The 14594-nt window shown below is 48.6% G+C and overlaps 1 protein-coding gene across 1 annotated transcript; it reads left to right on the forward strand.

Moving 5' to 3' along the window:
* Positions 1–4364: 4364 nt before the first annotated feature.
* On the forward strand, positions 4365–14113 carry LOC308591122 (claudin-16-like). Its single transcript, XM_081201731.1, has 6 exons — positions 4365–4491; positions 6807–6938; positions 9246–9348; positions 11310–11474; positions 11966–12160; positions 13358–14113. The coding sequence occupies exons 2-6, from the start codon at positions 6825–6827 to the stop codon at positions 13444–13446; spliced, it is 666 nt and encodes a 221-aa protein (XP_081057857.1). The 5' UTR covers positions 4365–4491; positions 6807–6824; the 3' UTR covers positions 13447–14113.
* Positions 14114–14594: the final 481 nt, after the last annotated feature.

A 14594-nucleotide genomic window follows, 5' to 3' on the forward strand; every position in this document is an offset into this window, starting at 1 on the left:
TCTACTTGCACTTTGACGTGCTTTTGAACTGCTAGGTTGGCAGGAGCTGGGACTGAGCAACGGGAGCTCACCCCGTCACAGGGATTCAAACCGCCGACCTTCTGATCGGCAAGCCCTAGGCTCTGTGGTTTAATCCACAGCGCCACCCGCTTCCCTGAGGGTTGAACTACAGCGGCCAAAATTCATTCAGGGCATTAAGGTGCTTTGAATGTACTTTAGCATGGACACAGCCCAAGAACCTGGGAATTGCAGTTGGCACCTCAGAAAACTACATTTCCTAGCACCCTTAACGAACCGCAGTTTCCAGGATTCTTTGGAACCGGGGGGTGGGGAAAGAGAGAAATGTGCTTTCAATGTATGGTGTGTACACAGCCATATAAACATAGGAGTGGCTTTACCTTGAGTCAGATCACCCATACATCTAGCTTAGCCAGCAGTGGCAAAACAGGGTTCTGGACAGTGGCCCTTTCCTAGCCCGGTCTGGAACTGCCAGGGGCTGGATTTAGGAGCTTCTGCATGCAAAGTGGATGCTTTGCCCATCGCTATAGCTTGAGGGGAAACCCATACAGTGGTACCTCGGGTTACAGATGCTTCAGGTTACAGACGCTTCAGGTTACAGACTCCGCTAACCCAGAAATATTACCTTGGGTTAAGAACTTTGCTTCAGGATGAGAACAGAAATCGCACAGCGGCGGCGCAGCGGCAGCAGGAGACTCCATTAGCTAAAGTGGTGCTTCAGGTTAAGAACAGTTTCAGGTTAAGAATGGACCTCCGGAACGAATTAAGTACTTAACCCAAGGTACCACTGTATTGGGAAGACCAATAAAGTCAGCCAACCCAAGGCCGTAGCTGCAGATCCCTGGTGGCAAAATTAACTCCTGGCTTTCCCACCACCAGCCAGCTTGGTTCTCTTGACCCCATGATGTTGTGTCTGGTGTGCCAGCATCCTGCTTTGCCTGGCTTCTGATGGACCCCCCCCCCCACTTGCTAGTCGTCCAGTTGCTACTGGGGAGCCTCAGCTTTGCTGCTGCCTATAACCAGCCACTCTGAGCCAAATCGTTCATTCCTCTCACTCCCCCACCTTTCCTCCCATTTTTTGGACTGATGAATGCAGGAAACGCTAATTAACCTAATCCGTCTGCACACGCAGGATGCCATGGAAAGGGGTGGGGGCAAAGGAGAGGTAATCTTCTCCCCTGCGGCTTTTGTGCCTAATGTGGGCTAATTGGGGCTGCTTTTCCGAAGTTCTAGGCAGCTTCAGAAGCCTCTGCAAAAACCAGCCGGGCCCAAAGATATCACGAGCTGCCGAAAGCGGTGTGTGCGTGCGTTTGGGTGTCAAGCCAGCCTGGAACTGGTTTGGGCTCAGTTCTTCTTTAAGCCATCTAAACAGGGGTGTTGATCCAGTAGTGGAGCAGGTTGCTGTTGGATACTGCTGAAGACTGCAGTCTACCTAGCTCAGAGGTTTTCAACCTTTTTGAGTCCACGGCTCCCTTGACCAACTGCATTCTTTCTGTGACACCCTTGTGGGGCCCAGTTATGTCACCCCTTGCCTGCAGAGCGGGCAGCCCCACACCCTTTTTTGAACATCCTCCCTTGTGGAGTGTTCCCTCAGTCTCCTCTCCCCTCTCCTTGGGAGTCCTCCAGGCAGCCGCTGCCACCGCCCTTGGTCTCTGAGCTGCCCTCCCTGCCCCATAGAGAGGTGCCTCCTCCCACAGCCCACAGGGACCTGGGAAGCACCCCTTGGTCAGCCCTAGAGGCACCATTCGTCTGGGGCGCTTGTAGCCAGGGCTGCTGCAACAGACATCTGTGCAAGCCTTTGGGAGGAAGACAAGAGAGGGCATCAGAGAAGGGAGGGAAGGAGGGACAGATGCCAGCGTTGCCTGCAGCACCCTGACCATTATTCAAGGCACCCCAGGGTGCCACAGCACACCGGTTGAAAACCACTGAACTAGCTTATCTCCTTTCTTCTGCTTCTCTGTCTTTAAACCAGACTTGGACCAGATAGACTTTCAAATGGAAGGCTAGAATGATGTGCATTCTTCACCATTTCCCCTCTGAAAATGGCATGCAAAACAACAAATACAGTGGTACCAGTGGTACCTCAGCTTAAGAACTTAATTCATTCCGGAGGTCCGTTCTTAACCTGAAACTGTCCTTAACCTGAAGCACCACTTTAGCTAATGGGGCTTCCCGCTGCTGCTGCTGCGCCGCTGATGTGCGATTTCTGTTCTCATCCTGCAGCAAAGTTCTTAACCCGAGGTACTATTTTTGGGTTAGCAGAGTCTGTAACCTGAAGCGTCTGTAACCTAGAGCATCTGTAACCCAAGGTACCACTGTACATGGCACACTGACACCTGGCCCAGGACTCTGAAAATCGCACTTCCACCTGTGGCATGTAAGCCAGTATTACATACAGTATACAGTGGTACCTCGGGTTACATACGCTTCAGGTTACAGACTCTGCTAACCCGGAAATATTATATCGGGTTAAGAACTTTGCTTCAGGTTGAGAACAGAAATCATGCTCTGGCGGCACGGCAGCAGCAGGAGGCCCCATTAGCTAAAGTGGTGCTTCAGGTTAAGAACAGTTTCAGGTTAAGAACAGACCTCCGGAACGAATTAAGTACTTAACCCAAGGTACCACTGTATTAAAAATGGCAGCATGCTCTCCTCCAAAGGATACCCAAAGTGAACTCTGTTGCACACCCACCATACATGTAAAGGACACCTGGGAACTGACTTTCCCCCCACACAAAGCAGCCAGCACATATAATAAGCAACCATTTCCAGGAATCTTTGTGGGAAGGCATGTGTTTTAAACCTGTGGGGCAAAGGACGTAATGGTTTACAAACTTACAAGTGCTCTTACTTCCCATGTCACAAACAAAAGAAGTCAGGGCTGAGAAAATGGTGACCTGCCAACCTTCGCCTAGCGAGTTCATGGCAATGAAAAGAAAATATCAGATTTGAGTCAGGCCAGACTTCCCAGCTCAAGATTTACGTCCCCAAATAGCTGGTGTGCACTGCGCTGTCTTTGAGCATCAAAGCTCATCTTGCAGGAGGTTTTGGGCTTATCCATCCTTGGTCCAGATAAGAGGAGGGGGAGGGTGGACCTGGTTGAAAAGTCCGATAAATGATCTTCTCTGAACCTTTTCGGAACCCCAGGCAACAAAGCAATCTAAGTGGCCCTCCTGAACCGGCCTCAAGACTTTGAGCTGTCTGGCAGAGCTCCAGAATGCTTCATACCAAACACAGAAGCCCTTTCTTCCGTTTTAACAGACACTTCTGTTTGGAAGGGCCCAGCAAGCAGCCTCTTGTCTGATGCTCAAGGCAAATGAAGCAGCTGTGAGAATGATTTAACTGTTCACGGCAACAATGGCAGCTCCAACCTGTTATCTTAATGCTCAGCATCAAGAGGAGGCACCCACACTTTGCAGGCACTGGGAACAAGCACATGGGACAATTCCAGCTGCAGACTTGGGAAACAGGAAGAGAGGGCCTTTTCTGCACCAAAGCTGCAGTCTTAATCACAGGTCATAGAATTGTAGATTTGGAAGGGGCCGTTTGCATCAATTGTCCAACCCCCCTGCAATGCAGGGATTTTGAACTCACAGCCCTGAGACTAAGAATTGCCTGCTCTACCAACTGAGATATCCTGACATCTTGTCTCTCAAGAGAGAGCTCTTCCTCTTTAGTCTCAGGGTCACCCCTTGTAGAACTCAGCAGGGAAGAGGATGGGGAGAAAGCTAGCATTGCTTGGCTTTGCCTGTCATTGGCTCTAGCGCCACCTACTGTTGGGCTCCCTCCCTTTTGTCCAATGGGCACCAGCCGCCCCGGATCCCGCTGGCCACTGTTGGCAACAGAATACCAGACTAAGATGGATTTTGGTCCGATTTAGCAAAATCATTGCATTCTTGACCTCTGAACAAAACCTCTACCAGGAACCCAGGGACCCCGCAGGAAAAGCTCCCAGCCTTTCTTTTGGAGAGGTTGACTGGAACCTCTAATTCCGGAAATAATTGATGTAGCCTTGATCCTCAGTGAAGAAGTGATGGATTTAGTTCTGGAGGGAGGGCTCACTGCTGCGTGCCAGTATTGCCTGCCAAGCTCCCAAAGATGCCAATACCTGTTTATGCTTTCTGACCCATAGCCATTTTAATTGCAAGGAAGCCCACCATGCTGTTAAAGCCCAAAACACAGCTGACATGGCTTGGATTTTATTATTTTTTTTTTAAGGACTCTGATCCAGAGACAGTTTCAATTGCTACTAAACAGGCCAGTGGCAGGGCTGTCAGGTGGGGTTCAATTCTGCCCCCTGTACTGCCAGGTGACGGTTCCTGGGTTTGGTGGTGCAAACTCATGTCACCTTATTGACATTTTAAAACTCCTGGAAAAGACTTAACCTGAATTTCTGGCTTCTCTTCAGACGTTCTGTAGGATCTTCTTCGCAAAGATGACAGAAGCAGAGGCCCTTGTGCACCCGACTTAAAGGTAAACTCCTAATGTTGTGATCTTCCTTGGGAGGGTGTTGTGGTCCATGAGAGAGGCTCTGTCACTGAGTTAAGGGCCTCTCCTACAGTCTCCTGTTTCCACCTCCAATAGGACAGGGGTAGGAGGAAAATAATCCTAACCTGTTGTAGGGATTCTTACAGTCTTATTTTCTTTCTGGAAAGATGGGAGGGTTTTTTTAGAAATGGCGGAGGAATCAAATTAAGTTCACATTTAAAGGAAAGCCTAACAAAGTCACTTTCTCCAAAATAATCACTGAATCAAAACACAGAGAATTTCTGTTCCCTTCACAGAGCTAACAGATCCCAGAGTTCCCTGGGAAGAGGGATCAGTTGTTAAACCACTCTGGGAGTTTTAGCTCTGTGGGAGGAATAGGGTCTCCTACCAACTCTCTGCACCCTTAACAAAGTACAGTTCTTGGATTCCTTGGGGAAAAGCCATCACTGTTGACAGTGATATGCTACTGCAGTGCAGATGGGGCTTTAGTTCAGTCTTGAATGAATGTTTGTTGTGATTAGTTTGCGGGGCTGTTATACAACAATGAGCAGTCAGTGAGCAATTTGTTCTGGTGTGCTTGCAGGACTTTTTGCTGCCTTCCCCATAGAAATCTGCTTCCCTTTTATTTATTTTTCAAAAGTGGATTTGTTCCAAAAGGGTGACAGAGCGCTTTGATCTGATTTCATTGCACAAGCCTACAATTATGGCATGTGCTAGGATCCCTCCTACAAAACACAGAGAATCTCGGGGCATCCTTTGTCACCCTTTCCATCAACACATGGCCATCATGCCTTCTTCCCCTGGTGCCCCGAGTTGAGTCAGTCGCTTTCCTTCCTGTCCCCCTGAACACGACCAGACCGTTCGGGCGAAAACTTAAAATCATTAATAGCTCAGAGGCAGAGCATCTGACCTGCATGCAGAAACTCCCAGGTTCAGTTCCTGGCATGTCCAGGTATGGCTGGGTCAGACCTGGAGAGATGCTGCCAGTCAGTGTAGAGAGCACTGAGCTTTTAAAAAGAAAATCCACCCAAATTCCTGTGAACCAAAGAAGCCAGGGCCCTTGAGTTTTGTTCTTTGTGCTTCTTCCTAGGTCTTAGTGATGCACATAGAGACCTATAAGCTCAGCTAACTAGCCAGGCTAGGGGCCTTATGCCTTATCTCGTGTTAGGAGCAGCTTTAGTCCCAAGGTTGTAAACAACATTCCTAAGTGTCTACATTTGACAAGAGAGAGTCCTTTGTTTCCTTGCCTAATGAATAGGTAATAAAGGAAAGACCATACATGGTATAATTAGTATTGTGTTGTAACTTTAGATTGGAGGAAGTTTATGCATATGTACAGTGGTACCTTGGGTTACAGATGCTTCAGGTTACAGACTCCGCTAACCCAGAAATAGTACCTCGGGTTAAGAACTTTGCTTCAGGATGTGAACAGAAATCGTGTGGCGGCAGCGCAGCGGCAGCAGGAAGCCCCATTAGCTAAAGTGGTGCTTCAGGTTAAGAACAGTTTCAGGTTAAGAACGGACCTCTGGAACGAATTAAGTACGTAACCAGAGGTACCACTGTATTGCTTTAACAGATAACAGCTATGTATGGTATATAAAGCAGGCCTCACTCTTTTGGGCTTTGTTCAGCTTTTGGAGCGTGATCCCGCTGAGCCATTATTGCTAGCAATAAAACCCTTTGTTTTCTCACCGCCATGTGGAGATTTCCTTCAGCCTCAAACGTTAATTTTGCTACATTAGTATGTCGTTTTTTAAAAAAGTTCTAGCTTACCTTATTCCTTGGGGGACACTTTTTTTAATGTGGCAAAGCTGGCAGCACAGAGGACAATTCAGGTGCTTGGAATTGGCATAATTGTGCAACCCTTTATTTTTATTTATTTTTATTTTTGTAAGGGTGGAAGTCTTTTCATGCTTGCCTAACTCGATTTTCCTCAAGCCATTGGTCAAGGAAATCAGCATGAAACAAAAAATATATATGATTCTGACAGTCTCTTGGGAGCAGAGTGCATATATGTGGACTCTGAGCACAGGTGCGTTTCATAGAATTATAGAATTGTAGCGTTGGGAGGGGTTCAAAGGAGCATCTAGTCCAATCTCCTGCAATGTTTGTGTGTCTGCATTCTGTAAGTTTTTTTCAAACGACACCCGTCTCCCCACCCAAAGCAAACAGGGGACAAGCTGGAATCCATTGTTGGGAGCAAAGCTCAGAGGTTGCTGCAATTTGGGGGGAAGCCATGGCAATTTTGGGCAGGGTGAGGATGGAGAGATACCCAGAGCCTTACGTGTGTCTCCTCCTAGCCCTTTGTAGTTCTCCCAATGGCGGTGGCTTTGCAACTGATGTCCTTCTGCGTCGCTCTCATTTCAACCCTCTTCCTGGTTGCGGCCACATGGACCGACTGCTGGATGGTTAATGCTGATGACAGCTTGGAGGTGAGGACGAGGAACAGGAACAGGTAGCTGAGCTCCAGCATGTTCTACTACGCTGGGGTAGCTAGCTTGGTGCCTATATATGCAACCATTCCCTATTCTCCAGATCTATCATTGCATCCCCCTTCCCTCAGGGCCTCTGCATAATAAGAAAGGTTGCGGTCACCCTTCTCTGCTTGTGGAGTGCTTTCCCTGGCCATGCCCACCTGGGGCCAACCTTTACATCCAGTGGAGGCAGTTCAATCTGCCCTCAGCCAGGCTCTCCCACATCTCTACCTGCTTACAACAAGTTCAGAGGGTGGGGCTGCCTGTTGGCTCCCCACTCCTTAGTCTCAGTGTTGCCTTTTGCAGAACTCAACAGGGAGGAGGATGGGGGTGAAACTGGAATCACTTTGCTCTTTCTGTCATTGGCTCTGGCGCCACCTACTGTCAGGCTCCCTGCCTGCAAAATGGGCACATTTTGGCAGCTAAAGTGTTCGTCTCTCCTGGGGTACTTGATGAAATTTGATTGTAAACCAGCCCTGTGTTAGGCAACCAACTAGTTATAGTAGTAGCAGCAGCAGTAGCACTAATATAATAAATAATAGGTGAGGAAAAGGTACTGGTATGCTTTTGAACTGCTATGTTGAACTGCTAAGCTGGGACAGAGCAACAGGAGCTCACACTATCACACAGATACAAACCGCCAACCTTCTGATCAGCAAGCCCAAGAGGCTCGGTGGTTTAGACCACAGCGCCACCCGTGTCCCTAATCACAACAGGAACTGAGCCCAATTACCTATTGGAGCTCTTTGCTGTGAAAAGTGAGTAGCATAGGGCTTGAGAATCCAGTTGCAGAGTCAACTTTACCTGTTGCAATCCAACATGCAGAGATGCTTGTGGAGTAAGAAAAGTACCGTATTTTTCGTCCCATAGGACGCTCCGTCCCATAGGACGCACCTGGTTTTTTTGGGGGGGAATAAAGGGAATTTTTTCCCCCTTTATTTCCCCCCCCCCAAAGCAGGTCGGGGAAACCGAACCAGGTTGAGGAACAGCGGGATGGCGGCGCTGCGCCTCCCTGCTGTCCCCCGAGCTTGTGGGGCTGGCCGATGTCTGCCCGGCGCGAGGGGCGCGCTGCTTCAGGGCGCCCCGCCCGCCGGGCGGCAGGCTGCTATCCGCAGTGTGGGGAGCCCTGCGGGGAACTCCTGCAGGGCTCCCCACGCTGCGGATGTCTTCCTGAAGCCTGGAGAGCGAGAGGGGTCGGTGCGCACCGACCCCTCTCGCTCTCCAAGCTTCAGCAAAAGCCTGCATTCGCCCCATAGGACGCACCCAGATTTCCCCTTCATTTTTGGAGGGGAAAAAGTGCGTCCTATAGGGCGAAAAATACGGTAGTTTATTATAGGTAGTACATAACTTGGATAGGGACATTTTTTCATTCTATCCTAACCAATTAATCTGGGCAATACAAAGGCAGCCATGCTTGCTCCTTTGTTCTCAGAGGATGGACCCAAGGTGCCCTCTCATCTTGAGGTCCAAAAGAGAAGTCAGAGTAGGTGGAGGAAGTTGTAAATAGGATGCAACCTAAGATGTTTCAGTCTAAAACATCCAGTCCTTTTCAGCTCTGGCCCCGGCCTGGTGGAACACTCTGTCACTAAAGACTAGGGCCCTGCGGGATTTGACATCTTTCCACAGGGCCTGCAAGACAGTGCTGTTCCGCCTGGCCTTTGGGCTAAACTCAGTCTAACACCCCCCCCCCCTTTATTTATTTATTTTGATGGAACTCCTAATGTGGGATTTTGTATATAAATTTTCCCTCGGCTCTTTTTGCTGGCCCATGTAGGACCAGCATGGATAGTTGGCCCCGGTGAATATTTGACATTTTCTCCCCTTATGGCTTTGATCTATAGGCTACCACTAAAACAAGGCTGCATTTTAAGCTGCATTTTAAACTGTATTCTAACTTATATTTTAATCAACTGTTTGTTTGTTTTTTGTTTTGTTTTTGTTTTGTTTTAAAATGTTTTTACTGTATTTATATTTGGTGTTAGCCGCCCTGAGCCCAGTCTTGGCTGGGGAGAGCGGGGTATAAATAAATTATTATTGTTATTGTTATTGTTGTTGTTGTTGTTGTTGTTGTTGTTGTTATTGTTGTTGTTGTTGTTGTTGTTGTTGTTGTTGTTGTTGTTGTTGTTATTAAAAACCAATGAGATAAAACAGTAAGCTTAAAGGTACAGCGATAGCCTGGAAATGTGGAGGTCTCTTTCTCTATTTGTCTCAGCCCCAAGCAACACCCCTTTTTGCACCCAAAACGTCCGATGATGTTCTTTGCAGGTCAGCCACAAATGCCGAGGACTGTGGAGGGAGTGTGTCACCAACATGCAAGACGGCATCAGGACCTGCGACCAGTACGACTCCATTTTAGCAGAGCATCCCTGTAAGTCTCCAACAGCTGATGGGCTGAAGCATCTTCGGGTGCATTCAAGCTTTCTCAGCCTTTTGCACAATTGCGACCCTCCCCTTCTACAGTTGGCCCCAATTGTTGGAGGTGCTGGGATGGGTTTCCGAGCATGTTAAGATTGCTAAAAGGGCTGGAACTGATGATCAGGCCTCCAGGGGTGGAGTAAAAATGCAGAGATGAGGGTTGACCAGTGGAGAGTCCTCTTTAAAGTAAGGTTGGATAGGCTTACGTCAGTGGGTGGAGAACTGGATTTGGAACTGATGGGCCAAATCTTTATCTCCTGCCCCCCCCCTCCATGGGCCAAGTTTGACCTGTCAATCATCTGACATCACAATGACATCAGGGGAGCTTTTCTTTAAATAGAGCTGCGCACTGAGGCCCCGGCCGTTGTCTGGTTATTGGGGCTTGCACTGCACAAGGCATGACCTCATGGGTCAAATCGGGAGCCCCAGTACAGTTCTCCACCTGTGGCCTATAGTGATGATAATAATGTGCCCGTGATCTGTGGCAATGCAAATACTCTTTGGCAAGCTGTATCTCTCTCAGCCTCAGCTTGTTTTTCGGCAGTATAGGGGTAATAACACTGCCCTACATTTTTAGAGTTGGATGGGGGTAGTGCTAGCCTGGAACAGGCTTCAGCCAAAATCATACCCTCCAACATTTCTCCAATAACAATAGGGATGTCCTATATAACAACAGCAACAATTTTATTATTTATACCCTGCCCATTTGAGTGGGTTGCCCCAGCCACTCTGGGCGGCTTCCCAACATATATAAAAACATAATAAAACATTAAAAGTTTTTTTAAAACTTCCCTATACAGATGTCTTCTAAAAGTTGTACAGTTACTTATCTCCTTGGCTCAGGGGTTATGTAACTCCAAACCCTCCAACATTTATCCGATGAAAATACAGTGGTACCTCAGGTTACAGATGCTTCAGGTTACAGACGCTTCAGGTTACAGACTCCGCTAACCCAGAAATAGTACCTCGGGTTAAGAACCTTGCTTCAGGATAAGAACAGAAATCGCATGGCGGCGGTGTGGCAGCAACTGGAGGCCCCATTAGCTAAAGTGGTATCTCAGGTTAAGAACAGTTTCAGGTTAAGAACGGACCTCCAGAACGAATTAAGTTCTTAACCCGAGGTACCACTGTAGAGACTTCCTAAGGAAAAGTGGGGCATTCCGGGATCTAATCAGAAACCGGGACGGCTTCTGTAAACTGGAACTGTTCCTGGAAAATGGTGACTCTTGAAGGGTCTGGTCTGCAAAATGGGGCATGGGCAGGAGGCACAATCTTGGATGGGCTGGAGGTCAGAGGCACCAGATTAGGTAAATAAGGAAGCAGGAGCTAGAGGAAGAGGCAGAGGCAGAGAGGTAATCAGAAGACAGGTCAGGTGCCAGCTTGAGCAGGGAAGAACCAGGGGGGAAGAGCCATAGCTTAGTGGTAAAACATCTGCTCTGCATGCAGAAGGTTGCTGGTTCAATCCCTGGCATCTCCAAGTATCCTAGGAGAGACCCCTGCCTGAACTCCTGTATAGCTGCTTCCAGTCAGTGTAGAGAATCATCAATCATGAGCTGGATGCACCAATGACTCAGTATGTTAGCTTCTTATGTTTCTATTTAAATCAACTCTTTATCTGGCACCTTGCTTTAATTTTAGGAAAGGGACCTAGCTCAGTGGTTATAGCTCCTGATATGCATGCAGAAGGTCCCATTTTAATCCGGGTAGAGAAATGGGAGGGACTTCTGCGAGAAATCCTGGGGAGCTACTGCCCACTGGTGTAGACACTGATGGTCTAGGTGGACAAATGAGCTGGCTCAGTATTAAACAGACCTTCAAGGTTCCTCCCAACAGAGTCAGCCAGGGGACGCCAGGCCAGTCAGATGCTTCTCTGACTGACCTTCAACTACCTTGTATTTTGCTGTCCCTTCTCAGTGAAGATTGTGGTGACTCGAGCATTGCTGATCACAGCTGACATCCTCTCGGGATTCGCGTTAGTCTTGCTGGCGCTGGGCCTCGACTGCATCAAGTTTCTCAAGGACGAGCCGCACGTTAAGCTGAAGATGCGCTATTCGTCAGGATTAGTCCTGGGAGTCGGAAGTAAGCGCCTTTTCCATTGGGGTCTGGCTTTGTTGTTATCGACCAGGACAGCTACTGAGGCAAGCCTTGAGGTGGAAAGTGGAGTCTCCTGTACAACGTCTCTCATCCCTCATAATTACACAGCGGGATGCATTGGCCCTGATTCTAGGACAGGACCACACTGTTTTCCATCCAGGTCTCCTTTTCTGCTCCTTTAGATAAGACAGCCATCCTGTGTTGTGCCATGACTCACAATGGAAGCCATTTTGTGTTATGCGCCCACGCCTACAGCCAGCAGCCATTTTGTGTTATGCTGCACACCTCAGGGCAGCCATTTTGTGACTGGCCCAAATATGCCCACTGGCCCAAAATGGTTTGCGACCCCTGGCCAGTTGATATGGAGCAGGTTTGCCACATATATGAACATATATGGAGGGATTTGGGTATTGGCCCAGCATATGGACTAACGCCTATGCCTTTCTTGAGAGAATTGTGTTTTCTTGGCCCACCAGGTGTCCTTGGACTGGTGGGCTCTGTCTGGTATGCCGTTGACATCTATATGGAGAGGACCACTCTTGTCTTGCACAGTGTGTTCTTGGGAGTCCATTATGACTTTGGATGGTCTTGCTGGCTGGGAATGGTGGGGTCCTCAGGATGCTTCGTGGCGGCCATTGTGTTGACTTGCTGCCTTTCTGCCACCACAGGAGGTCAGTACGAAGAGTTAAGAGTTCAGAGACAGCAGCAAAGGTGGTGTAAGAGGAAAAACCATAGTAGTTATCACTGACTGTGGCTATCCCCAATTGTCCTAAGGGAGGGGTAGGAAACTTGTGCCTCCCTATAATGCTAGGACCTGGGGCCATCCAAGAAAACCAAACGTAGGAGGACTCAGGACAGAGAAAAGTACTTCTTCACACAAGTCATGGTTAAATTATGGAACTCACTGTACTAAGAGGTAGTGTGAGCCACCAACTTGGATACCTTTACAGGAGGACTAGACAAATTCAGGGAGGCTATCGATGGCTACTAGCCAGTTATCACTATGTTCTGCCTCCACTGTTGGAGACATTATGCTTTGGAATACCAGTTGCCGGGAACCACAAGGGGGCAGGGTTGCTGTCGTGCTCAGATCCTGCTTGGGGGCTTCCCCTAATGGGCATCTGGTTGGCCCCAGGATGCTGGACTAGATGGGCCTTTGGCCTGATTCTGCAGGGCTCTCCTTATGCTCTTACATTCTCCAGATATTCTTGGGCTACAGGTTCTAACCGCCCTACTAGCTACTAGCCATGCTGCCTAGGGATGATGGGCCCTAGCTGAATTCCTCCCACCCAACAGTGACAATTTAGAGGTGATGTCAGGAAACCCTGCTCACAGTGCCCTCTCTCCAGCATGGGAGAAGATAACCTAGCAGGGCTGTTACAAGATAATGTATGCACAATGGTGTAGCATGGTGGTGGGACTACCGGGGTGATTGCTCCAAGCGCAATTTTTTTTAGGAGTGTGCCTCTGCAGCTTTTGCCCCAACCAGAGGTGCTTCCTGTCCTGCCTGCCTGCCTCACCTGAAGAGCGCGCCAGGCAGGAGCTGGGAGAGGATGGGCCCTTGCATACCTTGGCTGTGCGGTGCCCCCCCCCCACCAGCAGACAGTGGGCGGACAGTGAGACTTGCTGCGGTGGTGATGCCCCAGCCGAAGGAGGCGCACGCACATGTCCAGCCGCTGCACTGAAGCTCTGTCCGGTAGCGACATCAGCACCACATGGAAATGCCGCTTAGGGGGTACAATATGTTCCTTGCCCCGGGCAGAGGCAACCCATGATACGCCACTGTGTATGCACCACTCTCCAAGAGCACTAGAGAGGGCCACGTCGATTTCTAAATATTGTGACTTCAATTCTTCTTTCCAATGCAGGTGCTGCCCCCCGCAGGATACCTCAGCGCCCGACACACCATTCACCCATAGTCACTTGCAAAATGTATGCCATGGCTTCCCGCGTGTGACACGGAAGCAAGCGGTCCCAGCGAGCGAACTGCCTCTGGAACAGCTGCTCACGAGCCTTTTCTCTTCATGCTGGCTTTGGAGGGAAGGCATAAGACCACTTTGGGGCCTTAGCCGCATGGTGTGTGCCTTCTCCCCCCCCCCAAAAAAACCCCAACAACAGTCCTACTCCTGTGTGGCTTAGATGACTGCTCGTGAAGCAGAAATAGGGAGCCCCACCTTGCCCCATCCCTGATATTGTGACTCTGCCTCAGATCCACTCTCTGATGCTTGTACATTGAGCACAGCTGTTTGCAAAGGAAGCCCTACAGACAAACACACTCGTGCCCTAGAGCATGGAAATGCTATTGATTGCAACACAGCTTCTCCACACCTGGGCGGCATTCACACAGCAGTTTATTCCATTTTCCTGATTGTGCTCTATCTGTGAATTTCCACATTATATTTGTGCTTCCACATAACGTAAAAGCCCCTTCCAGAAATGCAGCAGAATATGGTGTAAGCTGAGCTTCATGTGCTACTTGCTTCCAGGAAAAAGAAGAAAATCATTTGCAAATAGCATGGAAACGAGTACTAAACTTGCACTACATCCCACTATAGTTCTTTGTCATGCGGAAGCTCAAATGTGATGTGGAAATTAACAGCTAGGGACATGTCAGGAAGCCAGAAGGAATCACTATGTGGTTGCCATGTAGCCCAAGCTCTTTGGAGCGAATCCTATAAATATATAGGATATATAAATCCTATATATTTATAGCACCCCTAGATGAGATGTGGGGTTGTCATATTGCAGCAAGGGCTGGATGGGGGCAGGGGGATTCAATTCCTCTCACATTTAAAGGCAAACGTATGGAAATTTGTACTTCCCTAAATAGAAGTGCAACCATTATTCAAAATTTACACTTCTCTGAATTTTGCAGTGCGGTTCTCCGACCAAGTAAATGCCTCTACCAGGGGACAGGGTGTCAAAAAAAAAACACACCTGTTAGTGGGGAAAATGACGTTCAAAACTGTATTCTATAGGGGGAGATTGCTTTGCCAAAGTGTGTTTCTTAGGGGAAATTGCATATGAACTTGTGCATATTAGGAGAAAATTGCATCACAACACTGTCAATTTTTCATAAGGACTTTAAAAAAGAATTGAAAACTG

This window comes from Podarcis bocagei (assembly GCF_964188305.1).
Source record: "Podarcis bocagei genome assembly, chromosome: 7".
NCBI classification, from domain to species: domain Eukaryota; kingdom Metazoa; phylum Chordata; class Lepidosauria; order Squamata; family Lacertidae; genus Podarcis; species Podarcis bocagei.

Bases quoted from the DNA above. Each gene is read 5' to 3' on its own strand.
- LOC308591122 (XM_081201731.1), top strand. From the start codon at position 6,825: ATGGCGGTGGCTTTGCAACTGATGTCCTTCTGCGTCGCTCTCATTTCA. The intron at 6,939-9,245 runs GTGAGGACGAGG...TGTTCTTTGCAG, and splicing joins ATGCTGATGACAGCTTGGAG to GTCAGCCACAAATGCCGAGG. The intron at 12,161-13,357 runs GTCAGTACGAAG...TTTCCAATGCAG, and splicing joins CCTTTCTGCCACCACAGGAG to GTGCTGCCCCCCGCAGGATA.